Raw genomic sequence first — 27,198 nt, 5'->3', positions numbered from 1 at the left:
CATATCCTCTACCACCATTGGTGAATTACTGGGCTGAAGCTATGAAGCACACCATTCTATCAATTCATGCTCCATACTTTATTTAGGCACACCAACTTTCATAGTAATTGGGGAAGTCCCAGTAGGAACATCTGTGCAAGCCCAACTGGAATTACTGTGTGCTTTCACCGCAATAGAATGCTGGGCCCACACTTTGATTCACCCACCCACCCACTCCCACTCAGTTGTATGTTCTTTTCCATTTCACAGATTCTTTGATTTGTCTGAAAAGAATTCATGCACTGCTCACTGATTAATTCAAAATAACAAAGTCCAATAGAATAACAGTTTAATGCATGAGGGACACACCAGTGACTAAAATTTAAAGTTACCAGTCTCACTGTGCAACAGTTAAAAAAAAACACCTCTGCTATTCAAGCACATAGCAGGAAGGTTTAAATACACACAGAGTATAAAAATAATCCTTCAAATTTTGTCTGGAAGGAAACGTCAAAGTTCAAGAAAAGTTGGGATAGAAGTCTGGCTGAACTGTGACACCATCTGAATCTCCGACAGGAACAAAAACCTCCTTCCCGACAGCCATTTCCACTTGAGTTCTGTTTAGCCAGTTGTCTCTTGTAGTGACAGCAGGACCCTCTATTCCAAATGCTCACTTCTTTTCTTGGGAACAATGCCGGCTTGAAAGGATGACAAGGTCAGGCATGGGCTAGGGGCTGCAAGACTTGCAAAGCACCCACCACCCCAAAACAGCACCACTATTGTCACTTATCAAGGAATGCCCAAGAAGGTTATTAGGGGGGGGGGGGAATTAAGCATTCCCACTGAGCCTTTGCTCAAGACCCTCCCACCCTCATTCTGGAGCTGGCACCATTGTAACTTCAGACAGGAATGGGAGTGCTGCAGGATGTAAGCCAGTCACCCAAAGACTGTGTCCATGCTCCTCTGTACGCAAAGTTCACAGTTCAGGCACCAGATTTCCCAGATGCTCTTGCACGTGTCTGCAGCAGCACTGCACATGCTTTTCCTGCCAATCTCTGCTTTCTGGGGAGGGGTGTTGTTGGTACCAGCTGCATCCCTGTGACTCAGTGAACAGGCACAGAAAAAAAATACACAACCCAAGCACCTAAACTAATCACCTCTGAAGAGGTATGGAAGGTACAGACTGAAACATGCCCCTCTTCTGCCAGTCATGTGCCAGCCTGTCCTGGTGATCATGAAAAGAGCTTCTTGTTTTGACATCCACCGCATCTCCCTGATACAAGGAGATTCCAGAGCAGAGAACAAGAGGGAGGCTTTAACATGGCTTATGGATGCCAATCAGGGCTTCATGTTCTCCTGAATCCAGCTCAGGTAGCGAACCACATTCGTGTACACACCAGGCTTGTCTTTCTTCCCACAGCCATCACCCCAGCTGATGATGCCAATGAGGTTCATGTGGCCATCTTTCAGGCAAACCAGAGGCCCCCCAGAATCACCCTGCAGCAGGAAAGGAAAACAAGGAAGTGAGACGGACGGACCAGAGTAATCCCTTTGGAATCCTTAACGAGACCAGCTCGTGAGATTTTGGTGCCCAATGAGGGAAATCCAAAATAGTACATGCACAGACTGGGAAAAATAGAACACATATTTTGGCTGTTTGTTTTCCGTCAATAGGACTCCAGATCTGTTCCTTACTTATGAAAATATTTCTGTACCACTTTCCCACCAAAGAGGGGCTCCAGACGGCTTAATTAGCAGCTATTAATCCACCTCTGAAAGTCTCTTGCTTTGAAAACCCTCTGGGGCCGCTGTTAGTCAACTGCAACTTGATGGCACTTTCCACCATCGCTAGTAGGCAAATGAACTATACCCACTACAACTAAAAGAACAAACTACCAGACAGCATGCAAAATAAACCACCATAAACTAGAAAAGGCCCTGCAGTCCAATCCCACACTCGACGTATTATCGTCTATCAAAAACCCTTCAGAATAACATTGCCTTGCAACTCCCCCCCCCCCCACAAAAAAAAGTTCAAGGGGAGGGTTTTTTTTTCTCTCCCCCCCCCCCCCCCCAAAAAAAAAGTTGCAAGGGAAGGTTATTTCCTGACTCCTTCATTAAAACCATTCCAAAGAATGGGCTACTGCTGAAAAGGCCCATGTGTGGGCAGATCTTACAATTCAGGTCAATTCACATATTATGGCGTACACAGGTTAGGCCTGGGGTACCCACCCTGTATAACAGTGAGATGTGGGTTCTGCTCAGTTTCTGTCTGTGTGTTTTTAGATTAAGACTACAGCAAACATGGGGAAATAGGTTTAGCCTCATCCCCCCACCCATGCTCTTTTCCTGACCTAATATAAGAACATAAGAGACGCCAATGTTGGATCAGGCCAAAGGCCCATCTAGTCCAACACTCTGTCACACAGTGGCCAAAAATACCAGGTGCCATCAGGAGGTCCACCAGTGGGGCCAGGACATTAGAAGCCCTCCCACTGTTGCCCCCCCCCAGCACCAAGAAGTCTACAGAGCATCACTTGCCCCAGAGCCCCTACCTGAAGTGGTCCAGGATGGAAGTGGGGCTATTTGACCCATTGGGGAAATCACCTGGTTGGCTGCTGTTAGAAACAAGGTGCTTGACTAGATTACCTTTGGTCAGATCCTGCTAAGTAATTCTCATACTCTTAGAACCTGGGTTTACCTTGCAGGCATCATCCAGCTGCCTAGTATCTCCTGCACATAACATGTTCTCTGTAACGGTCCTGTTGGAGAGCTGCCGGGGTGTGCAGCGGCTGTCCGGATACAGCCTCACATGACCTTCCTTCAGACGTTCTGAGTAGTAGGGAGAAGCTGGTGAGAGAGAGGGACCATACTAAATGAGTAAAAACCATGTGTATGAAGTGCCTTCTGTAGTGAAGAAGAAGAGATTGGACTTATACCCCACCCTTCACTACCCAAAGGAGTCTCAGAGCGGCTTACAAACTCCTTTCCCTTCCCCTTCCCACAACAGACAGCCTGTGAGGTAGGTGGGGCTGAGAGAGCTCTGACAGAAACTGCTGTTTTAAAAGAACAGCTCTGACAGAACTATGGCTTGCCCAAGGTCATCCAGCAGGTGCAAATGGAGGAGTGGAGAATCAAACCCGGTTCTCCCAGATAAGAGTCTGCGCACTTAACCCCTACACCAAACTGGCTCCTCAAGTTTCATGACTTTTCTCTTCACAACCATACCCACCCCTCATTTTGTTTGGAAACTCAAGACACGAAAGTTTGAGAAGAAGCAGGGAAGTGTACTTGGAGACAAAGGTTTAGGACTCAGATGATCTGACTTGCTCTAATGGAAGCCAGATGCCCTTCTGGTGCCTCAGCAGCTCAGTTGTACAAAACAGTAAGTAACCAGATAGGAATGCAGCTCATGGATATCAGGAAAAGAGGCTTGCTTAGGCAGTTGCTATCACCAAGGCTGTTTCTCCAGCTGCAAAAGGGACGAGACCTGGCAGCTGATCGCCTTCCATCTAACCAAGCGGCCTGAATTTTAGCAAGGACAAAATCCATTCTAGAGGGCCTCCAGTCCTGCCATGAGACAGCTGCCTTAAATGGCAAATTCTGATTGCCGTAAAGGATGGCAGAGTGAGAGACAGACGACTCAAAACACAGAAGTGGTCTATGAAGAGATTCCATCTGTTGAGTATAGAATTTTTCCACAGCACAGCTATTGTAGGGGAGGATATGGAGCACAGCCATTCTTACATTCCTCGTGCTTGCCGTAGCCCGAGATCTCACACTCTGTCCAGTCAGGCAGTTTCAGGCCAGGCTCTGGGAGGCAGGCAGCACGAACAGTGTCTGTTTCTTTTGCACACTCTTCGGAGCTGGACTTCAGCTTCAGCAGAACTGGGGGGGGGGAGAGAGTGCATAGGCATTAAGATGGAAATGTTGCATCTGCCTCCCACAAGTGCATCTGCCTCCCACAAGCAAGCAAGAATGAGTCTTACTGATATCGTTGTCAAACGTGATTGGATCAAATTTTTCATGCTTAATGGATTTCTCCACTTCAAACTGTTGCTCCTTTTCTTCGGGGGTCATACGGGAAGTCCTACCCAACACAACCTTGAGGCGATTGTCATTGATCCTGCAGAAAGGAAGATTATTCCACTGTAGTCAGCAAGTTTCATGTGCAATAACTCTTCCTTTGAAAGTGAAGACTCCATTTTCCTTGATCATCTAATAAAGGACTAAAAGACCCACTGACAACCTTGATTTCTCAAGTTAACATAGTACAGAGGGTGAAAGTGTGAGCTGGAAGCTTTTCGACTTTCAGCATGGCCACAAACACAGCGGGGTGGCTTTCAGCAAGCCTCCTCCTCCCCCTTCCAAGTGCACACTTCAGAGATAATACTGGCTGACTTACAGAACTTTGTTGCATTCATTATTAACATATGAGAAGCAGATTCAGGTGGGTAGCCGTGTTGGTTTGAAGCAACAGAACAAAATTTGAGTCCAGTGGCACCTCTAAGACCAACAAAGTTTTATTCTGGGTATAAGCTTCCGTGTGCATGCACACATCTCCAGTATCTGAAGAAGTGTGCATGCATACAAAAGCTTATAACCCAGAATAAAACTTTGTTGGTCTTAGAGGTACCACTGGACTCAAACTTTGTTCATTTGAGAAGCACTATGTGTCTTAGAAAAACTGCATTTCTGGGCTCTGAGATATATACTACTACTAGGAAACCAAATTCTGTAGTTAGGATAAACTGTACAAGTGAAACACATTTGCACGTGTTGACATAGTTTTTCTTGTTCTATTCTTATTCTGCTTCCATATTCTTGTTCTAAGCTTTGGAATAAAGTTGGAATGCTTTGCCAATGCAGAGGTTGGAGAGAGGAAAGAAGGGACACAAGAAACATCCTGATAGTTATTTTAAAGATATTAAATAATCTTTTGATCAAATGATCTCCAAGGTGGCTAAGAAGCAACAGATTAGAACAATACCAACACCTAAAAACCCATCCAATGCTCCTCTAAGCTGTGGAGTCTTTTGAGCAAAAATTCTACTTCGTGAGCTACCGGCATTAAAGTTGTGAGTGAGCAATTTGGCTACGGCATAAATTAGTTTTCTCTGGAGCCATCCTTCCTGAGCTAAGACAACAATGTGTGAGCCAGAGGCTAAAAAACTGAGCTAGCTCACACTAACTCAGCTTAGAGGGAACACTCAACCCAACCCGCAGCCACTGAGATTCTAGCTACTGGCAGTGCATCCCTTCCTTCACTTATGTGGCCCCAGGGATACTAGCAGTAGGAGCAAAGTCCTTTCTGGCAGGTATTCGGGATGGGTGGGGTGGAGAGGAAGCAGTCTCTCAGGAATCGTGGTTCTACGCCCAAGGGCTGGGGCCAGGTGGGCATTCCTGGGGGGGGGGGGGGGGGGGAGGACTGCAACCTTCCAGTTATGTCATTAAAGGTATCTGAATTTGAATGTGCATATATGTGGCATAAAGAAAGTTCAAGGTTTAATTTCTAGCAACTCGAGTTAGCCAGACTGGAAAGGATCCTTGCTTGAAGTCATGAAGCCTAGACTGGTCTGACTCATCAACCAGCTGCCTATGTTGCTATTAGAAAACACAATCTCTTGCCAAAGAAGAAGGGAAAAAAACCAGGATGCTATTATCATTTCAAGTTTCTTGAAACCACAAGGGGGTTAAAGTCTGAAGAACAAAGCAGTCTTTACAAAATATACTAATTTAACGAACTACTTCCACTGTAGTACATTTAATAGTAAAAACAAACTGAGGGGCCAAGGCTCAGTGGTAGAGCATCTCCTTTGCAGGCAGAAGGTCCCCAGGACCAGTCCCTGGCAGCTCCAGTTAGAAGGATCAGGTCTTATATAAGAATATAAGAACATAAGAGACGCCAATGTTGGATCAGGCCAAAGGCCCATCCAGTCCAACACTCTGTGTCACACAGTGGCCAGAAATACCAGGTGCCATCAGGAGGTCCACCAGTGGGGCCAGTTGGGAGATTTTTATGCAGCCTATCCAAAGTTCTGCTAGTAGTTGAAGTGGAAGACCTCTGCCCAAGACCTTGGAGAGCCACTGCCAGTCTGAGTAGACAATACTGACCTTGACCAGCGTTCTGATTCATTATAAAGTAGATTCATGAACTTGTGCAAAATATCAAACCTTTCTGTTTTGGTAGCAGTTGTGTCCCTCCTGCAGGCAGCCCTGACTAGCTCTCAGGACCCTGACTTGGGATTAAGATTCTGGATGGACCACAAGTCTGTATTGCCAGGCTTCGCCCACATCAGTCATGGGGCCCAGCTGCTGTTGCAGCTGTGAGGACCCAGGGCTGGAGCCACAGCACCCCCTGTGCTGGCAAGAGTCACTGCAGGGTGGAGGATGCTGCAGACACACTATCAGCAGCTGCTGCTCCATCAGGGAGGTTACAAATTCAACAGGCGTGGACAGCAACAGTCCCTGGAAGGCATTCCTCCACATCAGACCTCCAGGGGCACTGGGTCAACTGTCCCATGTTGCCTTATGGGTGCTACTCCATTTCAGCCTATAAAATCCTGGCGGCAAACTGCAGTTGAATGCACCCTGCTGCTAAGAGACTTTCTAGACAGCAGGAAATCCAGAGACGATGGCATCAGGCACACTTGTTTCTTACCCGTCGGCAAAACAATGGGCCGCTGAGAGGACCCAGAAGGAATTGATCAGGATCCTTCCACAGAGAAAGTGTTGTCCACGTACTCTCCGGTACCGGACAAAAATGGCTGCCTGCCATGGGTGTGACTGGATGTCTGAATAGAGGCCTCCTTTGATCCGGAACTGGGCCTCTTTGTGATTCCTCAATCCACAGGTGGCTGTAGATGTGAAAAAAAGAAATTAAGAAATCTCACAATGATTAAGCCATTCCCTGAAGTTAATATTATTGCCAGGGAAGAGTCCTGTGCAGAAGAAGAGGATATCTACACCACAAAGTCAAACAGGTTGAACAGAGGTTCCTTTAATCTGGGGAGCTCTGGTAACTAGTTCTTGGGTGGGTGGCGGCAACATCAAACCTCCCAAGATTCCTTAGGGAGGAAAAGTCATCATTAAACCAGCATAAAACTAATGTTAGGTCTGTCCCAGAGACTCCACCGTTGCTCTAGTGTCAACAGCATCAGGCCTAATTGAAACCAGCTAGCAGTTCTATGTCTCAGGCTGGGCAAGGAAGGCACTACAGCAGAATTTCCTTACAGCAAGCTGGCACATTGCAGAATTCCCAGTGTGTCTTGCTGCCCTTCAGGATATGGCACCATGGTCTGGTGTCATTGTCTGGATTCCTGCAATACACAAAAGAGAGAAAGGAATATGTCAGGATTGAATCTTCCCCAAGGTGCCACATATAAGAGTGGTCTTTTATGGGAACGGGGTAGCCAGGTCTTACCGGGCTTACGGTAGGGGGTTCCTGGCTCCAAGCTTGGATCTTCTGGCTTGCGCTTTGCACATGCACTGCAATGATGACATCACCCAGAAGTGACACTGTCACACAGGGCATGTCACACAGCGATGCTCTAGCGTTTTGCTAGAGCATCGACGTGTGACATGCCCTGTGTGACAATGTCACTTCCGGGTGATATTATCATGCCAACGCCATGGTAGGGGTCTGTCAGGGAGTGGGGCTCCCCCGTCAGCCAGCTGACCAGCAGCAGATTGAAGCCCCCAAAATCAGGGGAACCCCCACCCCAACCAGGAGTCTGGCAACCTTATATGGGAAGGGCCATGGCCTAGTAGTATAGCAACTACTTGGAAAGTAGAAGGTCCCAAGTTCAGCCTCTGGCATCTCCATTTAAAAGGTGTAGGAGGTTATGTGAGAGCCCCTTTGTCTAAGTCTCTGGAGAGCCACTACCAATTTGAATAGACAGTACTGATGCTGGTGGACCAAAGGTTGGAGTCACTAGAAGGCAGTTTCATGTATTCACCATATATGTTTGGGTTTGGGCCCCAGTACAGAGTACGAGTAACAAACTGGCAGAAGTGGTACCTCCCATTCTCTGCTTTAAGCACCCGAAGACTGACAGTACTGGTGAGACGTTTAAGTTACTTTCAACCCTGAGTGTGGAGTACAGTTAAAAAAACCCACTTTAGCCATGAGGCCCTAGGCCAGCCTTGAAGAATTTACTACTTCATGCGAGACATTTTAAGTAAGTTCAGGTTAAGTAAAAACATTATTGGTCACACTTGGGACATAAGTAGAAAATGGGAGCTCAGTAATTGGGATGTTTTGCAAGTGGTTTTTTTAAAAAAAATATTATTACTGATGAGCTGCCCCACAGGGCTGTTCTGAAGACTGGGGAAGGGGGATTTAACCCTTTCTTCTGGTGTAATTTTCCCCAAATACATGCTCTCCACAACTGCAGTTATCTTGGGCAGGGAAGAAAAGTTCAGACAGACCATGTATTAATCGCCATTTAGTGGCATGCATTTATATTGGAGAAATTATATGAAAAGAAAGAGTCAGAACCCCTCCTCCCACAGACACCCACACCACATCCACAGACTTCACAACAGCTGCATTGGGCAGCTCATTGTTAACCCACACACACACACACCCCTTCAGGGGATCCCAATTATGGATCTCCTGCATTAGGCCTTGTTTGGACCTTTCTAAAACATGGCAGGTACCTGCCCATGCAACCGAGAGTTCCCGATCAGTTGTGGCTTCCTGCTGCATGTCAGTCTATTGGAAGATTTATGACTATCATGTGAAGCAGCCCTCTGTATGACCCAAAATCTCATTCCTCCCCACAGTGGGCGCTACCTAACCCACCCTGAGAGGGGAGAAGGAAATGGCACAGGGCTCTCTGAACTCCAACTCAGTGAGGCACTTCACAATCATGTTGGCTCTCGGAGACTGTGCAGAAGAGCTTGCTTGGATAGCTGGGTCTCTGGACACCCCTCTGGAAACCTCCCAGTTGGCTACTCAATGGTCATTCAATGGGCCCTCTACAGACAGAAAGCAAGGACTCCATTTACCGGCAGTAGTTGTGGCTGCCAAGGCCTAGCTGTTGTGCATCAGTCTTCCAGGCTGTGTAGAGCTTGTTAGTAAGGATTTTGGAGTCCCATCTCAGGCAAGTGGCACCAGATTCCGTGTGGCTGTGACTGCCTCGGTAATCGGTGCCCCTTCCAGAAACACAGTTATCGTTTCCTGTGAGAAAAGCGAGGGGGGGAGGAAATGGTAAGTTTAATTGGAAATAGCCAGTCATCATGAGAATGAATGATACAGAATTAAACATTCAGCCTCTCCCTCCTTCCCTCTGTTGTCTCCTTCACCATCGGCATCAGATTATAAGATCCTTGGGGAAAGGACCTGTCTACATGTTTACAAAACTCTGTAAAGCATCGTGGACACACCAGCGCTATCAAAGAAGAGCGGAAGTACAAGATTAGACTCAGCATTAGTTAGATATGTATTTAAAATGGATCAACAGCAGTGATGATGTCCTGCCAAAGTCTTCATACATACCAGATACAGTGTTTGGTTTTGGTTTTAATCCTGGAGTGCTTGAAGAAAAATGTCTCTGGGCATGAGCAAAAGCATTTCCCTCACCTCTGACCAACTGCAGCCCAAAACCTCCCCTGCAACCTTACAGTAAAGGGAACCACTAGCAGCAATCACTTATTTCCCTTGGAAGTGAAAGCCTGGACAGCCAGAGACCAGAAGCTGATCTGCCCACTATCTTGCCCCACATGCCATTTTCAAGGCATAATCTTCACCTTCCCTTCAGAAGGAGCTGTGCACTTACCCTCGGAGCAGGAAGAGATGCTGCAAAATTCCCAGGAATACGATCCTGCTTTGAAAACATGGCACCAGGGTTTGGAGTCCCCATCTGGATTTCTAGAGAGAGAGAAAGTATGAAAACACTGTTTAGCGCCATCAACAAAGAGGGAAATCCAGAATTTAAAACAAAACAAAACCCTGCAGCCTCACAAAAGCCAAAATCTATACAACCGAACAAATATCCATATAGACCTATATGTACACTTGTCTTGGATAACTGCAGCTTTTGCCCCCTCTCAATTTCCAATTTGGGGACAGGTGTATCTGTGAAAGAGGAATGGAATATTTGCCAGGTAAGGACTGCAGACCAGCCCGAGTCCATCCTCTCACCGGCAGTAGTTGTGATTGCCAAGCCCCAGCTGCATGGCATCCACCCGGCGCCCGTTGTACCGCTTCTGCGCCAAGGCACTAATGTTCCAGTTCAAGCACTCGGTTCCGCTTTCAGTTGTGCTCCACGTTCCCCTGTACGTCACTCCGGCATCATCGTAACACGTGGCTTCAGCATCTGTACCAGATAAGAAGAAAAAAAATCACCCATGTTAGTCCATTTGGCTGTCGTGAGTTCCATGTAGCAGAGACCTAACGACAAAGGGCGTTTCTGCAAATGCATCTGCTCATGAGTCAGCTCTGCACTGGCACATCAGGAATAATGAAATTAGAATAGGAGACTGGATGAGCCATCGCTGCTGGGGTCTGCATGGGGCTAGAATGAAACTTACACCCAATTATCTCATAGAAGCAGGAGATACATTCATAGCCCATAATGACTTGCTTATGCCAAGTCTTGCTTCCCTTCTATCCTCCCTTGGTGGGCGGTGTCACACAGTACAGCCAGCCTAGCTCTCACACTGAGCAGTGAAAGCAGGAAACTCTCACTAGGGCGTTCACAAGCAAGGCTTCGTGCCCCTAACTAATCTGCAGTATAGGAATAATAACCCTAGCCTACCTTATCAAGATGCTGTAAAGGTTACTAAAAAGCACTTTGAGCACTCTAAAATGTGATACAAAACACCAAATGTTGTTATGAAATACAGTGCTGGGTAGGCGGGACTTAAAGTAGGGAGATCCAGGTTTAAATCCTGTCCCAGCCATTACATTTAGTGGCTGATCTTGGTTCTGTCAATTTTCCGGTATTTTTGGGTTCTTGTGGGGATAAAATAGGAAAATCACCATGTACCCCATCCCAAGCACTTTGGAAGAAATGGCAGGCTGATGTTACAAAATGTCTGGAGAGAAGGATAGTGTGAGATGAGAAGGTCTCTATTGGAGCTAATTTCCAGAGAACACAGGGTATTCTATGCCACCACAGTGCAAATCTGCACCAAGATGACTTCTGACTTCCATGGGCAGAAAGCCACCATACTACCTACAGTCAGAATAATTTCTGCAACCCATGCCCTTTGCACCCCACTGACCTATTTTCAACTTCCTGATTTCTGCAGATAGCAAAGCTAAGGATCTGCAGACTGCAGAAGGATTCAGGCACTGAGTAAAGAAAAGGGGGAGGGAGGAAAGCAAAAAGTGATCTGTTGGCAGCAAGAATACCGAGATTAAGATCCAGAGCAATGCACTCGAAACTGGGTAAGGCACAGCAATGGTGCCCCGTCTGGTGACTAAGGGGGCTTCTGCAACCCTTGTCCAGCTGCCTTGTTTTTCTTTGGAGGAAATGCTACACCTGCTGAATTTCATAACCATGCAAACCAGATTTCTGAAAAACGTTTTAATCATAATAAACGTGAGCCTGATCCTAAGCCTTGCTTCTGTTTGAACCCCTCTTCGTCTTGGGCTGTCCTTCACTGCACGGCACTTCCCTCTCGCACCATGTGCATTTTGGTTCACTGAAAGAGGCACAAAGGTTCCCAGGGCTGGAGGAAGATGCTCCACAGAACAGGACCACCCCTGCAACACAGTGCAAGTGGAATCAAGGCTTGCACAAAACAACACAACCTTAGGGTTGCACTGCATCTGGGACTGCACCAGGTAGGAAAAGAATCTGGTATCCGGTGTAGAATTCAACGTCCTAAGAATTTGTTTTCAAAAATAAAGTGAATCTTTTACTAGGAGGATGATACTCTTTAAGGCATGTGGCCAATATCTGGTGAAGTCTCAAGACGAGCAGGGGGGTGGGGAGTGGAGAGGTTTCGGGGGGGGGACTGAGTACAGTACAGGTTGTGACACAAAGCCTAAGAACGGAGATTCTTACTTTCCTTCTTCCATGGCAGCTCAGATTCCCTGTGTGTTTCCCCCAGCTACGTAGTAGAAGCAGCCATGAGAACTAGGCAGAGATATGCCAAGCTTCTTCACTGCACAGAGTTTATCAAGGTCACTTTTCTTAGTACAGATTTCAAAACTGCTTTAAAAAGCCAGGAACACCTCCCCAGTCCTGCCCTGTACATATCATACTGTACACCTTCTCTAGCTGTAGCCCAGCAGCATCTGCATTCACTACAGAATAATGAGAGGTGACCAAATTCAGCCAAGGATCCACCGCGTAACACTAAACTCAGTTTAGTCCTCCTCCTTATATAGCACTCATTCATCATTTTCCAGGATGGCATACTTACCAATCTCACACTGCTTCCCAGAGAAGCCCGGGAGGCATGAGCAGACGAAGTGGCCGGGGGAGTACAATGCTTGCTGGCAGATGCCTCTGTTGTAGCACTGCTGCTGTGCGCAGGCTGGCAGAAAAACAAAAAACATGGGAGATTCTCAGTTTCCTCCTTCCATAGTAGTTTAGGTTCTCCTGCCATATTTCTGCTGCAGACGTAAACCGGCTGAGGCCTCATCCTCAAGGGGAACAAAGCCTAAGAATACCTTATGGCCAGTGTTCCCTCTAAGCTGAGTTGGTGTGAGCTAGCTCACAGTTTTTTAGCCTCCAGCTCACGCATTTTTGTCTTAGCTCAGGAAGGAGGACACCAGAGCAAACTGATTTATGCAGAAACCAAACTGCTCGCTCACAACTTTAATGCCAGTAGCTCACAAAGCAGAATTTTTGCTCACAAGACTCCACAGCTTAGAGGGAACATTGCTTATGGCTCTTCTGCATCCTTCTGATCCTTGCTCTTGGACTGGTCATTGCCTCCCCTCCTGTCGGAATTAGGACTGTAAACTCCATGGGACAGAACTTCTTTTGTCTGACTTAAACATAAGTGGTGGTTTAAGAGAGTTTATGTCTTGCTTTTCTTCCTCCTAGAGAGCCAAAGGGGCGTACAACACCATTTCCCCCTCCCCCATTTGAACCCTACAACAACCACCCTGTGAGGTAGGTTGAGCAGAGAGTGTATGACTGGCCCAAGGCCACCCAGTGAGTTTCCACGGCAGAGTAAGGATTCAAACCCAGGTCTATCATACTGTAATCTCGCTCTCTAACGACTATACCATGCTGGCTCTTCATACTGATGAGACAGAGTCTTGTGTCACCTCTAAAAATTATTGTGGCAGATCCTTTTGTGTCACAATAAACCCGATAGGCTTCAAAGTTACACAGGGCCCTGCTGTTTTTGCTGTGACAAACTCCCACGGCTACCTCTGTGGAATATATACTGATAGTGCCATTTCAAGAAACAGGGGCTATAGTGCTATACCAATTCCTCATTTTTAAAAAAGAAGCTCATCAGTGTCATGAAGGAGAAAATGGCAACTGTAAGGAGCTCATGGAAGGAAAATGGTGCTGATGTGGGCAGGACCTTTGAAAGTGTGCACCTTCCCATTCAGATGGCATGCAAATGCCCTTTGAGTGTATTCTTTCAGAAAGCATCATAGTAAACCATTTTGAGAAAAGAGCATTCCAAGGACAGGGAAAACCTGGAAAGGGGGTGATTAGAGGCCGATGTCATGTGGATGCCTCTCCTAAGCAGCACTCTAGCTTGAAAGCAAATTCAAAGAGAAATGTCTGTGTGGAAGGAATCTTTGCTGAAACTATTTTTCAGTACACATTGGAATGCTTGTCCGCCTTCTCTCTGCATTTCCCAGGAGTCTTTGAAATGAAGCCATGCCAGTTTCTCACCCTTACACCACCTCTTTCTCCAACCAGTCTCAGTTTATTCCAATTTCTGTCTCATGCACAGTCCAAACCTACCTTTGACAGGCACTGCATGGCAGCGGCTGCGGCCACTCTCACACCGACAATATTCAACTCTGCTGTTGGCGCGACGTAGCCAGCTTTCCCTTTGCTGGTAAACCCGTTGGGTTGATGGGTCTCTACATATGGCTGCAGTCAAGAAACAGGAACACCTCATGAGAAGACAGACCCTGCAATCCATTTTCACCCTCCCCCTTTCCTTCTCAACAATCTGTGCCTCCCATGTGGCCCCCTCTTTCTTTGTCTTGCTTTTTCCTCTCTCTATTGTATGTGGGGTGTAAACAGATTTGTAGTCCCTCCAGGGCTACTTGTACTGTTCAGAGGGAAGGGAAACGCCTTCCTTCTCTTCTAAATTCTTGGCAGGATTCACAGGTTTTGTCAGATTACCCTTAGAGGAAATATCCAAAAATAATATTCAAATATGTGTTCTTAATTTGGACACACACAGAATTGTCATGCAAGCACAAAATTTTGCATCCTGCTAAGATCATAGTATTCTAACAAGCAAGTTTCCAGTTCTCATTACCCCACAGAAAAGAATGAAATTCAAATCAGAGAAGCTAGAAAAAGACTGGACAGGAGAAGTTCTTCTAGTGGTCTTACAGTAAAACCCTTAACAGTGTTACACCCTTTTAAGTTCATTGACGTCAGTGAACTCAGAAGGACCTAACTCTGCTCAGGATTGCACTGTTAGGGTCCCGAGAAGAGTGGAAGACTCAGATACAGGGATGCACATCCACACAAAGAACACACACTTACAGGACGACTACTCAAGCAGCCAAAAACACCCCAAGCTTATCTTTGTGGATTCTTGTCACCACTCAACACAGACAGTTAGAGCTAAACTACACAAATATGTTTGTCCATGAACCAGGTCAGAGTTCCCATGAGCTGAGTCATTTTCCGCACCGACCCATGGCAGCTGTGGGGAATTTACCTGCTCAAGCACTGCAGGGCCTGATTCAGATTGGAACCACAGAACCAGGCGAGGAGGGATTCCAGTCTTCCTCCCTGCACCATTTTCCCCAAGCTGAAACAACTGAGGAGGCAGTTTTTGATCTATTGTGGGTCTGCAAGCATACTATTTTTCTCTATACTAGAAATGCAAAATTCTGCATGCATGCTTCTGTTTTCCTATGGCAGGGGTGAGCTGAGCATGTGGAATGGTAAGACTTAACTCTCAGTACTGTTGCCCACTTTTACCATCCTCTCCACTATGTACATTTGTCCACATAATATGTTAAGAGTTGGAAGGGACCTTCAGGGTCATCTAGTCCAACCCCCTGCACTATGCAGGAAATTCACAAATACTTCCCCCCCACACACACAGTGACCCTTGCTCCATGCCCAGAGGATGGCAAAAAACCTCCAGGATCTCTGGCCAAATTGGCCTGGAGAAAATGGCTTCCTGACTCCAAAGTGATGATTGGCATTTCCCTGGGTGAGTAAGACAGGGCCATGAGAACTAAGCACTGATGCAACCCTTCCTGCCCTCCCTTCTCATAAAATGCCTAAGTTCACAGAATCAGCATTGCTGTCAGATAGCCATCTAGCCTCTGTTTAAAAACCTCCAAAGAAGGAGAGCCCACCACCTCCTGAGGGAGCCTGTTCCACTGAGGAACCGCTCCGTCAGGAAGTTCTTCCTAATGTTTAGCTGAAAACGCCTTTGATTTCATTTCAACCCATTGGTTCTGGTTACACAAATGGTATTTTATACAACTATTTAAGAAATGTTAATCAGTCTAAAAACCTGTTCAAAATCTGGTGCTTAAATTCAGTTGTCTTGATTAGTGTGACGGGGCCTATCACTGTGGTTTTGTATAACCTGACATCTTAATGGCTAGAACATCTATCTACAGCCTTTGGAATGTCACACACATCAACTAGCAGGAGGATTAGTGAGACAGTCTGAAGACAGAAAAGGAATGCTGGGAAATTTAGCAGAGCTGAATCTTGGATGCAAGCTGGGCAGATGTGGCTGCGATGACTGCTTTTTGGGAAATCTACAGCAGGACTGATTGTTGTGCTGCCAATTTTTAGAGCTTACTTATTTTCAATGTGCTCTGCTTATACATTTGTAAATAGATGATTCAGGAACCATCAGTTTCAAGTGTTCTGCCTTGTTACAAGAGAACAGACCTTGTCAGGAGGCTGCCTCTAGAATTTCCTTTTGGATGAGCCCCCAAGTTGTGACCGTATCCCATATTAACAAGATACAGCTGGCCCTGCCCACAATACGTCTGCCTGTCCCTTACACAGTTCATGTCTCTCTGGCACAGAACTTAGCTGTAGATGTTCTGAGCATGTACTACACTTAGATCAAGCTCAGGGCAGTCTCTGCATGGGGTCTCCTTTTGCATCTGCAGCAGATGGGTCCCTTTTGCACGACTCTCTGCTCAGCTTGCATGGCTCTCTGTGGTACGTTTTGCTCCTTACCTCTTGATCGAGCACCTCTTTTAATGCGCACGGGAAAGTCCTACAGGGAGAGAATGAGATTTTTTAAAAAGAAGGAAACCATCACCATAAAAAGTCAATTACAGACTACCACTAGTTCCCAAGCTCTAGAGGAGCTTGCAGCATAGATCTGAAACATCAGAGTGCAATACACAGCCAGCCTAGAGCTGAACTTGAGCAGTTTACGGGCCTCAAATTGCATTTTTATTAAACCAGCTTGTATACAACTCTTTTAAAAATTAATCCGAAGTGGTTTATATCACAATCAGTCAGGGCTCTTTTTGTAGAAAAAGCCCAGCAGGAACTCATTAGCATAATAGGCCACACCCAACAGCAGGAACTCATTAGCATATTGGGCCACACCCCTGACAGCACAGCTCATTAGCACATTAGGCTGCACCCACATGTTACTAGAAGTGTGGTCATCCAGCCACACTCACCTTTTGCTTGTTATTCTGTTTACCTTGTTTGTTGTCAAAACCCAGGGCCTTTCTTTGTAGGAGGAACTCCTTTGCATGTTAGGCCACACACCCCTAATGTAGTCAATCCTAATGAGTTTCTGCTGTTGGGTGTGGCCTATTATGCTAATGAGTTCCTGCTGGGCGTGGCCAACTTGGGAGCCAGCTGGAACTCCGTTCCTGTGCGTTCCTGCCCAAAAATAGCCCTGGTCAAAGCTGTATCCATAAGGGAGGCTTATCCTCTCCGTGATATTCCAGAGCCTTTCCCTGAATTTTCATTTTTCATTTTAAGTTTCTAGTCCCCTTTCATTGGGGGAAAATCATGGAGGCAGGTTTCAAAGCAATTGTTCACTGAGAACTTGTAAACAAGCTGTTGTCTTTTTGGGTTCTAATCAAAGGCACTGGATAGTTGCCAAAGTCTAGGATCTTATTTTACATATCAAGCTATTTAAATTATGGTTGTCACAGAGTTCAGCACCACCACTGGTGTACCCTTTGGGCTCCCTGAACACAAAGGGTCTTGTTATAGGCCTGACATGAGTTAAAACTCTCAGTACTGTAGATACAAAAGTCAAGGATGACCGAAGGTCTCTGGAGAACTTTTGCTCATTTCTGTGTCCCCTAAAGTTCCTTGGATGTTTCATTCAAGCAGAAGCTTCCTCCTAGGTCTTAAAATTTTGTGGAAATTCTTAGTCATCAATACAACAAAGGCCTATTACGCACGGGTATCTTCCCTCGCTTTCACTGGGCATCTCCGTCAGGTTTCCCTTGTCATTCTGCATTGATTTTCCTCCCTTCAGCGCTCAGTTCACTTTCTGGTCACTGTTTCCCCAGGTTTCCTGAGAGTACTTTTGTGCCGATTTTCCCCTTGTTTTGCTTCCAAGTCGAAGGTAATTCAAAAGTGTACAGATTCCCCCCTGCCCTTTTGCCACCCCTCGGTCACTCCCCACCCACATCAAGGTCAACTCTTCTGAATGCATGTGCAGCATAATAAAAATGATTTAATTCTACTTTCACTCTGGCCATGTGTTGAATCACGTCCAGACGATGCTGTTGACTTCTGACTCAGCGTTAGACGGAACACTGCACACTCTGCACCTTCTGCCATCCTCCCCCCTTCATCAGTGTACAAATTCCATTTCCCCCTTATTTTTTATTTTTTTACAAGCCGCAGGAGTCTAGCAATATGAGATTTATCACTAGTCTCGGATCGCTGAATTAAAAAAATGAAAACGGGAAAGTTTAAAAGGAGCTGCATGAGATTTAGTTCCCTGCTGGTATTGACTTGAAAGGGGGATTGGGGAGGAGGCAAATGGCAGCATCTCCAGTGCAATAATAATAATAATTCAGTGCTGCGTGCAAACAAAATAAATCGGGGGGGGGGGCGGTCAGCACAGAATGAAATTGACATGAGATGTAAAGACACTGGGATGGGAAGCCTAAAGCTTTGAAAACATTTTTCCTTTTAATGCTTTAGTGAACAAAGTTGGGGGGCATTTTGCCAGTCTCTGGAAGCCTAATATTAAAATGGTGTTTGAGCCACATGGACTTTCTGTAAAACACCGAAATTAAGAATTGTTTGGGATCAATCCCTTTGGAGGAAGAGTGCAATCCGCACGGGACAGGCTCTAAAAAGACTGCCAAAATCACAACCAATGTGCAGGTTCAAATTAGAGAATCTCAAACAGAAAACCAAGCAAATTTGCAAGGGCAGGAAAGTAGTGTTACTATGCAGCTGCACTAGGGCATTGGCAAAAATACTCCCCCATTATTTTCCAATTTAGAAGCACAAGACTAAAAAAGCTCTCCAGAGCTTCTGCCAGAGGACTCCTCCCCCATACAAACTGCAGCCCTGTGCAAAGTGTGGTAGAGTTGCAGCCAACTTTGCACAGGTGTGCACATACACACACGTTGCCAATGATCACAGCTTGCAATGCCACTGTCCGTGGGTTCTACTGTGCATTCTGTACACTCAACACATTCCCCCATATAATAAGATTGTGTACCTCTTTCCCAATTTTCACAGTGGCTGGTAACATAGCAAAGAATCCCCTAGTGTTCAGTAATATGGAAAACGGGCCTCACAGCTGCCTGTCAGTTTCAAAAAAAGTCTTGTCAACATAGGTTTTCCCCCTTTGCCTGTGTTCCTTTTGGTTCCCTTTCATTCAGGAACTAAAACTAAAATGCATGTACAAAACATGAACCACTAGGATTTAAATGGAAGGCGCTTGTTGGATGCTACTGTGCAGCTGCGATAGGGCAACTGCATAATTAAAAAAAAAACCCTTTGGACACCATCCCCCAGACGTCACAAGTGATGTTCCACCCAATTTAGAAAAGTGCATTTTTAAAAATCATAGCTGCAGAATAAATACACCAGAGAAAAAAGAATGGTGCATAAGGTGGGTACAGAACCCGAAGTCAAGATTAAAGACTGCTCTGAAAATCTGCAGTATGGGCCAAAATTACAGAACGAGGCAGCAGACAAATGCCCTTTTGAATAGGTTAGCTTTGGCCCTGGTCACACTGGGGGAAAAGGTGCGGCTGAAGTGTGGCTTTTTTGAGCCGCATCAAAAGAGAAGTGCAGCGGCAGGATGAGACAGATCCCCCTAACCGCTGTGCAGTTGCTCCCCGGCATGATCAGATGCCGGGGGGAAGCCACAGATCAGTGAGCGAGGCACCCCGCTGCGCATGTGCGCACCTGCGCAGTTTGGCCAGGGGCCTCGCATGCTGCCGGAGACAGGCGCGCCGGCGATCACACGGCTGCCCCTGTTGCGGATTTTCAGGTAACTAGTAGTGTTTTGTAGGGGGGGGGGTTTGATCCGCATCTTCGGCCAGAAGAGATGGATCGGGGACGGGTGCGCTCCACTTCCCAGATGTTGCGGTGTGATCGCGCCCACTTGATGCACCCCCGATCCGTCCCTCTCGCGGATCAAAGCCTCCCATGTGACCGGGGCCACTCACTCACTAATTCAAGTCATAAGGCCAGAATCAGACAAAACAACTAATAGGGGGTTCCCAGCAAAAATGTCTCATCCCAGTCTACTGCTTGGGGAAAACCAACTCTGCAGGCAAAGAGCATTTTCCTTCTGGTATGCCAAGGTATCTGGCAGCAGAAGGACAGAGAAACCACAGCAAAAAAAACCCTGGCATGTTGGCAAAGCCTTACCTGGCACTGGAAAGTGGCAATTGCTCCCAACAGCAGCAGAAGAGGGAAGAGTTCCTGTTCCCGTTTCATGGTAATGCTTTCCCCTCCAAGAGTCAAAAATCTAAAAAAGGGAAAGAAGTCAACACCTAATAAAGACCTAATAAAACAATCTCAGATCCACATCTGGTTGTGCACTGCAAGGACATGAACCAAACAAAACAGCTTCCCTGTGGGAGCTTTGCTAGCATTAATAGAAAACACAACAGATGGCTACGAGCAGATTTGCTGGTTCAAGAGCTGAAAGCAGTGCAGCAGCTGCAGTACAGAAATGTTTACTGGTGGATTTAAAGCCAGACTCTTCTGCTCAAGTAGTTTCACCCCCATCTTGTAGTGTTGCCCCAGACTTGTAGTTTCCATCCCGTCCCCTCCCTTTGGCTGGCTGCTGAAAGTAGATTACTTGGCCTGAGAAATCTGGCTTGCGGATTGTCTCGGTCACTGGTGCTTGGGCCTCCTTGACTCACTTCCCTGTAACCGCAACAGCCTCCTTAAACCCCTTGAGTAGTCCCAGGAGTCAGGCCCGATCCAGCTCTTTCAACTGCTACCCTTGCATTCTTACACTATTGCCATCTTTATTTCACTTGGTCCCCCACAGCCGTGGAAACAACTCATCATTGTGGTGGCTGCCAGCTAGTCCGTCTTCTTCCAAGAATTTGTACTTCCGTCTCCAAAAGCCAGCCTGTACAGTGACTACAGTTTCTAGGGCTTACAGTGGCAAAAAAGGCACCCTTCTGCAGAGGTCCACCAGAGCTTGCAGATCTCTCAACAGCAACGTGAAATGATTATATTTATACTGTTTTTTACTGACTGGGGCAATGATATATATTTAATTTGCATTATAAACTGTTGATCAAATTCTCCCTTCCAGTCAGGGTAATCTCTGCTAATGAGAGAACTATTACTGCAGTGGGTAAGGACTGCCCCTGCTTGCTGGGAAGAAGAACCGAATTATATATAGACTGTTAATTAAATACTGTCTATATATGGAGCTGCGGTGGCTCAAGTGGTTAAGACGCTGAACTGCAGGCTGTGGAAGGTCAGTAGTTCAGGAGTTCGAGACCCGAGTTGCCACATGACGGAGTGAGTTCCCGTCTCTAGTTCCAGCTCCTGCCAACCTAGCAGTTCAAAAGCAAGAAATTGCAAGTTGATAAATAGGTACCACTTCGGTGGGAAGGTAACAGCGTTCCGTGCACCTTGGTGTTTAGTCATGTCGGCCACATGACCACAGAAACGTATTCGGACAGCACTGGCTCTTCGGCTTTGAAACGGAGATGAGCACCGCAACCCTAGAGTCGGACTCGACTGGCTTTCGAGCAAGGGAACCTTTACCTTTACTTTATATACTTGGAGCCTAATGCATAAGCTTGAATTAAAAGTGAATGGGTGAAGAAAATGAAAGAACATTCTACAGTGCAATCCTAAACAGAGGCTGCGATCCTTTTGGTTCCCTTTCATTCACCGAACTAAAGCTAAAACGCATGCGCAAAACCTGTGTGAACTTGCAAAATCCAGTTGGAAAGTGGATTGAAAGTGGATTATTTAGTGTGTGTGACCACAGCCACAGTTACATCCTTCTAGGACCATAAAAGTCAATAGGTTTAGAAGGGCATAACTCTTAGGACTGCATTGTTAAAAAATTAATTTTGGGGAGGCACCCTTCTTAGGGGGGGAAATCCCTCCAAGTATTGTTCATTTGCATATAGTAATTAATTTATGCACGGGAATCACCTATCCTGAGTGGAAGATGTCTTCCACTGAGTGGAAGATGTATTCTTTACACTGCAGGATGCTACTAATTAGTTTATTGACAAAGCACTGCCCCATGAGGAAGTGGAAACTACATTCTGCAAACAGCTTCAGATAAACTTTCCCTCTGTGTCAGAGATGAGCCAGCTGGGCATAGTAGTTAAGAAACTAAGGAACGATGTGGAAGGTGCCCAGTTCAGATTTCGACTCTGCCATGAACTCACTAGTTGGCCTTAGCTAACCTTCCACTTGTAAGGATAATAATATTGACCAACCTTACAAGGTTGTTGTAAGAATACAAGACAATTTGTTTCGAACGCTGAAAATGCTGTATAGATGCGACATATGTATTACGATACTCTTGCATTTTGACTATTATAGAAAGCCCTAACCTGGATAGACCGGGCTAGCCCGATCGCGTCAGATCTCGGAAGCTAAGCAGGGTCCACCCTGGCTAGTATTTGGATGGGCGACCTCCAAGGAATACCTGGGGCATGACGCAGAGGCGGGCAATGGCAAACCACCTCTGAAATGTTTCTTGCCTTAAAAACAAGTCTAGCTCACCACCTAGTGGTGCCAGAACGTCTAGCTACCAGACAATCTTAGGATCTCCTGGCTATACTACACACACTGCCATACAATAATTATTATTATTATTAGGATAATTCTGGAAACATTCACTTGCAATCTGACTTTGCCACACGTCAGAACAAACAGTAAACATGCTAGATGTTTTATTGTAGCACACTATCTGCCTCTCAAAAAGTTACAACTTATTTTTTTAAATAGTTTATAATTACAGACAGGTGACACTTGAAAGGGAAATTCTGCACACATGCACATACATTCATCACCAGTTTGGAAATAGGCATGTGTCACATGCCCAGGATGCAGTGCAACTTTACAAGTTCATTATATATGTACTGTTAATTGAGACATTACAACTGAGAAGGGGGGGCTCAAAATCTCATCAAAATGATACAGGTCCTCTAAGGCCCACAATATTCCACCCCAAGTCCGCCAGAAAAATCTCATTAACCCTGAGTTGATAGTGATCCTATTTAAAACAGTCTGTAAATCCAAGAACACAGGCGGTTTTATGTTATTCACTGAAACATAAATGAGATTCATAATGAGAGGGTACCACAAGAACACAAAGCAATCACTTTTGTTGCTCTTTGAACAGATCTCACATCAATCAAATAGAGGGCTAAAATCACTTGCAAGGCAAACATTTTTTAAATCCAGTTTCTGCATCAAATTCTGCAGGAAAGTCAGTTTATAGCAGACGAAGAACAGCCCTGCCTGCATCTCTGCCTGGGGTCCTTCAACAACAGACCAACAATCTAAGAGACTTTTCACCCTTCACCCTAAGACAGAATTCAATCTCTGCAATTTAATGAAAAGCTGATGATGGCAATTAGATAACGGCTAGCGGCCTGGGAGCATAACAAATCAATTAGTCACCAGAGGCCAGAAAGCAAAACAAAGAACAAAAGCTGCTTTAGGTTAAATAGAGAGAGCCTCTGTTTAAGCCTGAGATTGTGTTAACTATTTGACACCCTCTTCCTTGTTGCAACCCAACTCCTCTCCTACTATATACAATGGAAGGCTCCTCTACCTATTGTATACTGGAGGTACTCTGCTGTAACCTGCCTGTTTGTGAGTGCTTTCAAGTTGCTGTGACCCCAACAAGGGGCTTTCAAGGCAAGTGAGAAGCAGAGATGGTTTGCCATTGCCTTCCTCTACAGTCTTCCTTGATAGTCCCTTATCCAAGTACCAACCCTACTTAGCTTCCAAGGGCTAAAAAGATTGGGCTACCCCATGCAAGGGTGCCTTCCCTCCCCTGCCTGTTTTCAATGTATTTAAATAAACTCCAGGAAGGTTTTGTTTGTCTGTTTTGTTCTTTGCCCACAAGTTGTAGCTAACTTATGGCGACCTGCAGGGTTTTCAAGGCTAGGTGTTTAGAGGTGGTTTGCCATTGCCTGCATTTGTTTAGCAACTCTGGGACTCCTTGGTGGTCTCCCATCCAATTACTAACAGGGCCAATTTTGCTTAGCTTCAAGATCTGACAAGATCGGGCTGGCCTGGACTTGTGGTTAAAGATCTGTAGCAATAATGTAAACATTCCAGAACAGGTTAACAAAACCTTTCTGGCTGCAGCATGAGAAAATGCTCCACTAAGATGGTGGTTTTCTCCTTGAGCTTCACAGCAGTTCTGTAAGGTTGCTTCCACAATAGTATTCCCCCCCCCCCCCGGAACACAGGAAGCCCCCAATTTAAATGAGAACAACCACACAATATCATATTCTGAGCACGACCCATGGGCCTCCAAGGGGGCTTTTTTCTTTACATCAGTTCCAAGAAAAAAATCTCCTTTGATCCAGCTTGGGAAATTGTAAGAGAGATGTGGGTGGAATGTCTATTAGGACACTCCACCAGCAGCCACTATAGAAAGGGAGCTGACCTAAGCTCTGCATTCCCCCCCCCCCTTCAACTGGCTTTTTTAATTTTCCTAAAGCACAGCTCAGCTGGGAAAAGGAGGGGAAAGTGGGTTGCCAGTGGGGGGGGCCGCGCGATGTAATCTCGGTCACATCTGTGCTTCTGTGGCGACACAACAGAGGAAAAGGGAGGGGGCAGCAGTGCCAGTGAGCAAGATGGGGAGAGACATGGGCAGGGCAGGGTGGACGCTGTTGCCACCCACTGTCCCGCCATTTGTTGCTGCCGCCATAGCGGAGGTGCATTTTTGCACCCCGTCTGGAAGCAGCAACCAAAGTTGGACTGTCTTAACGTCACCTTCAAGGCTGAACAGGATATGAACCTGGGCACCCCTGGTTCAGATGCAACGCTCTGTACCACACCAGCTCAGAGAAGAAAGCATTCTTCTCCCCCTCCCCCTGCTAAATCCTGCATCTGCTGTAATTCTGTCTCTCCCACAGCTGTCAGTGTGAATGCTAGCACTATGTCAACAAAGATGTTTTGACCCACTTGCTCTGCAGGGGTCAAATCCCTTCTCAAGGCCCTACTTAATGCTAATGCAGCTTAAGATGATACATAGGAGATGGCTCTTAGTCAAGAAAACAATTAAGTATTTGGACTCAAATGTCAAACAAGAGACATAACTGCTCAGCTGTTAGCAGTAACTCTGGTTCAAAGGATAACAGTTCTGTATGAATCACTAAGCCAGGAACGCCCCGTTTCCAAGCCTGAAACTCAAACAGCAGAAACCAGGACAACAGGGGATGTTAACAGACCGCCTCTGGCAGTGGCAGTCCAAAGCAATCCCTTGCCTCAGACTATTTGGGCACTGGGGTCTGAGACATAGGAGGCAAATGCCCCTGTCCCCCTGCTCCGTACAAACAAATAAAATTATTGGCTTCCTTCAGACATAGTTGCACTTCCCCATTATAAAACCAACTTTTCTTCTATACAACTGGTATGGGGGTAAACAATGGAGAAATCCTTCAGGAAAAAACCTAACTGACCCTCTGCCATGCACGCAAAAGGGAGGAGGGAAGGGATCTCTGGGTTTGACCTGAAGTTTCAGAGTTTCTTCGCAGGATCTCCAGGGAAAGATCTCAAGGTGAGAGTCTAGAACCAAGAGAGCAGACCTTTTCTGCTTCACTTGGTAACTCCTTGCCCTACATCCATCAAATGTTTCCTTGCATATGTGCTTAATGAAATCACTCAATCAGTAATCCTTAGTGAGGTACATTTTTGCAATGTTTTGGGAAAGCATCCCATTTCCCCCACTGTGTCTTCAGCATAAGTGTTTTAATAAAGCAGAATAAGTATTTGTACTGTCTTCAGGTAACGCAGTTCCACAGGGCTTGCAAGGCAGAGATGTTCCGCCAGGCTTTTGGTTGAGGACAGTGACGGGTACCTTCCTATCTGGCACTCCCCACCCCGCATCCTGCTTCCTCTCTACCTTTTCTGCAAGACACAATTTGGAATACTGAAGTTTCAGCGCCATCTGAGAATGTTTTAGTTATTTATTTGTATTTAATGGTTAGGGTTGTTTTATTGCTGCTTGAATGCTTTTAATGTTGTTCACCACCCTGAGCTCTGTGTACTCAGAGAAGGGCAGTCTATAAATAAATATAATACATGATAATAAATCGCTGCTGCTTAATTATAACAAAGCCAAGGTTTTCTAAAAGTAAAAAGGCTGTGCTGATTTAGTCATCCACTGATTTCATTTATACCTCACTTTTCCCCCCAACGGGGACCCAAAGTGGGTTACATCCTTCTCCTCTCCTCCATTCCAACCTCACAACAACTTTGTGAGGTAGGCTAGGCTGGGACAGCCTGACAGGCCCAAGGTCACCCAGGAAGCTTCCCTGGCAGAGGAGGAATCCCAACCCGGGTCTCTCAGAACCCAGCCCCCAGCATTCTAATGACTACACCACACTTGACAGCAAGCAGAGAGAAATTAACAGCCGTATTGCAGGTTACCTAGAAAAAGGTGGCAGAACTCCAGATTGCATCATATCAGATTTAAAGGGGTCCTGTTTTTGAATGCTCACCTATATATTCATGTGGCTCAATGCGGCCTGTGAAGAGGTTATGATGCAAAGGAAGGAAGAGGAGCAGCAGCTGGGGCTACTTTAAAAACTGTGCCCTGGAAGAAAAGGAGTCCCCCCCCCACAGATACAGTATTGACAGCTGTTGCTGAGGTTGTCCAGCAACTATTTCTAGGAGAAGGGCAGCAGCTACCTCTAGGAGAGGGGCCACCTCCATCCATTTGATTGCAGCCTGTAAAGAGACCATCTGTAGTAGCAGCAGGACTCTGAGGGATGAGATGAGATCTTTTACCAGCTTTGTCCTTCTGTGGTGCTGCAAAGATTAGGAGTAGCTTGGCCTCAACTTTTCCACCTGTCCTTATAATTTGTTTCTTTTGAATGGTTTGTATAGCATTCTAAGGCATCTGGGGTGCAAATACTGGCAGAAAGGCAGGGTATAAGTGCAACTGAAACATGCAGACTTCCTACATGTATTAAACTGGGACATCAGGCAGAGGGCTCCACTAAACTAACCTCCCCCCCCCCAAAAAAAATACTGATTTTCTACATGAAGGGTGCAGTCAGACGGACTGTTTAGTCTGCTTTCGGCCCGCCTCAGAAATGGATTTTATCTGCGCGATCACACAGTCAACATCTGCCTCCCGTCCTCAGCCATCGCTTTGCGGCTCAAAACCACTTTAACCCGAAGCAGGGGTCATTTCCTGCAGGAGCACACAGGAGTGGAGCTTGGGCAGTAAAGAGCCCAGGGGGTGGGCACATGCAACAAGCCCCACCCCCTGCTCCCAGCAGCCCTCAGTCAGAGCAAGAAGCAGCCAGGTAAGTTGGAGAGCCCCCCCCCGGCCCCCCGGTCCAAAACAGTCCAGTGGCACCTTTAAGACCAAGGTTTATTCAGGTACAAGCTCTCCCTCCTTTGCAAGGACAGATCTGCATGTCCC

At 46.2% G+C, this 27,198-nt stretch overlaps 1 protein-coding gene across 1 annotated transcript in view; it reads right to left on the bottom strand.

Annotated features, from left to right (window-relative positions):
* Positions 1-342: 342 nt before the first annotated feature.
* The window catches only part of PLAT (plasminogen activator, tissue type), a 38,968-nt gene continuing 12,112 nt past the window's right edge, over positions 343-27,198 (bottom strand). The window contains exons 2-14 of the mRNA XM_015408168.1: positions 19,959-20,058; positions 16,314-16,353; positions 13,875-14,006; positions 12,361-12,474; positions 10,127-10,301; positions 9,762-9,853; positions 8,992-9,163; positions 7,213-7,298; positions 6,641-6,836; positions 3,969-4,105; positions 3,727-3,867; positions 2,681-2,829; positions 343-1,476 (exon numbers count right to left, since the gene is read on the bottom strand). Coding sequence (XP_015263654.1) covers positions 1,318-1,476; positions 2,681-2,829; positions 3,727-3,867; positions 3,969-4,105; positions 6,641-6,836; positions 7,213-7,298; positions 8,992-9,163; positions 9,762-9,853; positions 10,127-10,301; positions 12,361-12,474; positions 13,875-14,006; positions 16,314-16,353; positions 19,959-20,027 — 1,662 coding nt within the window. The 5' untranslated portion in view covers positions 20,028-20,058 and the 3' untranslated portion in view covers positions 343-1,317. The remainder of the gene's footprint in view (positions 1,477-2,680; positions 2,830-3,726; positions 3,868-3,968; positions 4,106-6,640; positions 6,837-7,212; positions 7,299-8,991; positions 9,164-9,761; positions 9,854-10,126; positions 10,302-12,360; positions 12,475-13,874; positions 14,007-16,313; positions 16,354-19,958; positions 20,059-27,198) is intronic.

The sequence above is a fragment of the Gekko japonicus genome, unplaced genomic scaffold (genome assembly GCF_001447785.1).
Source record: "Gekko japonicus isolate JY-2015 unplaced genomic scaffold, Gekko_japonicus_V1.1 scaffold139, whole genome shotgun sequence".
NCBI classification, from domain to species: Eukaryota; Metazoa; Chordata; class Lepidosauria; order Squamata; family Gekkonidae; genus Gekko; species Gekko japonicus.
This window is presented reverse-complemented; position numbering and strand designations above follow the sequence as displayed.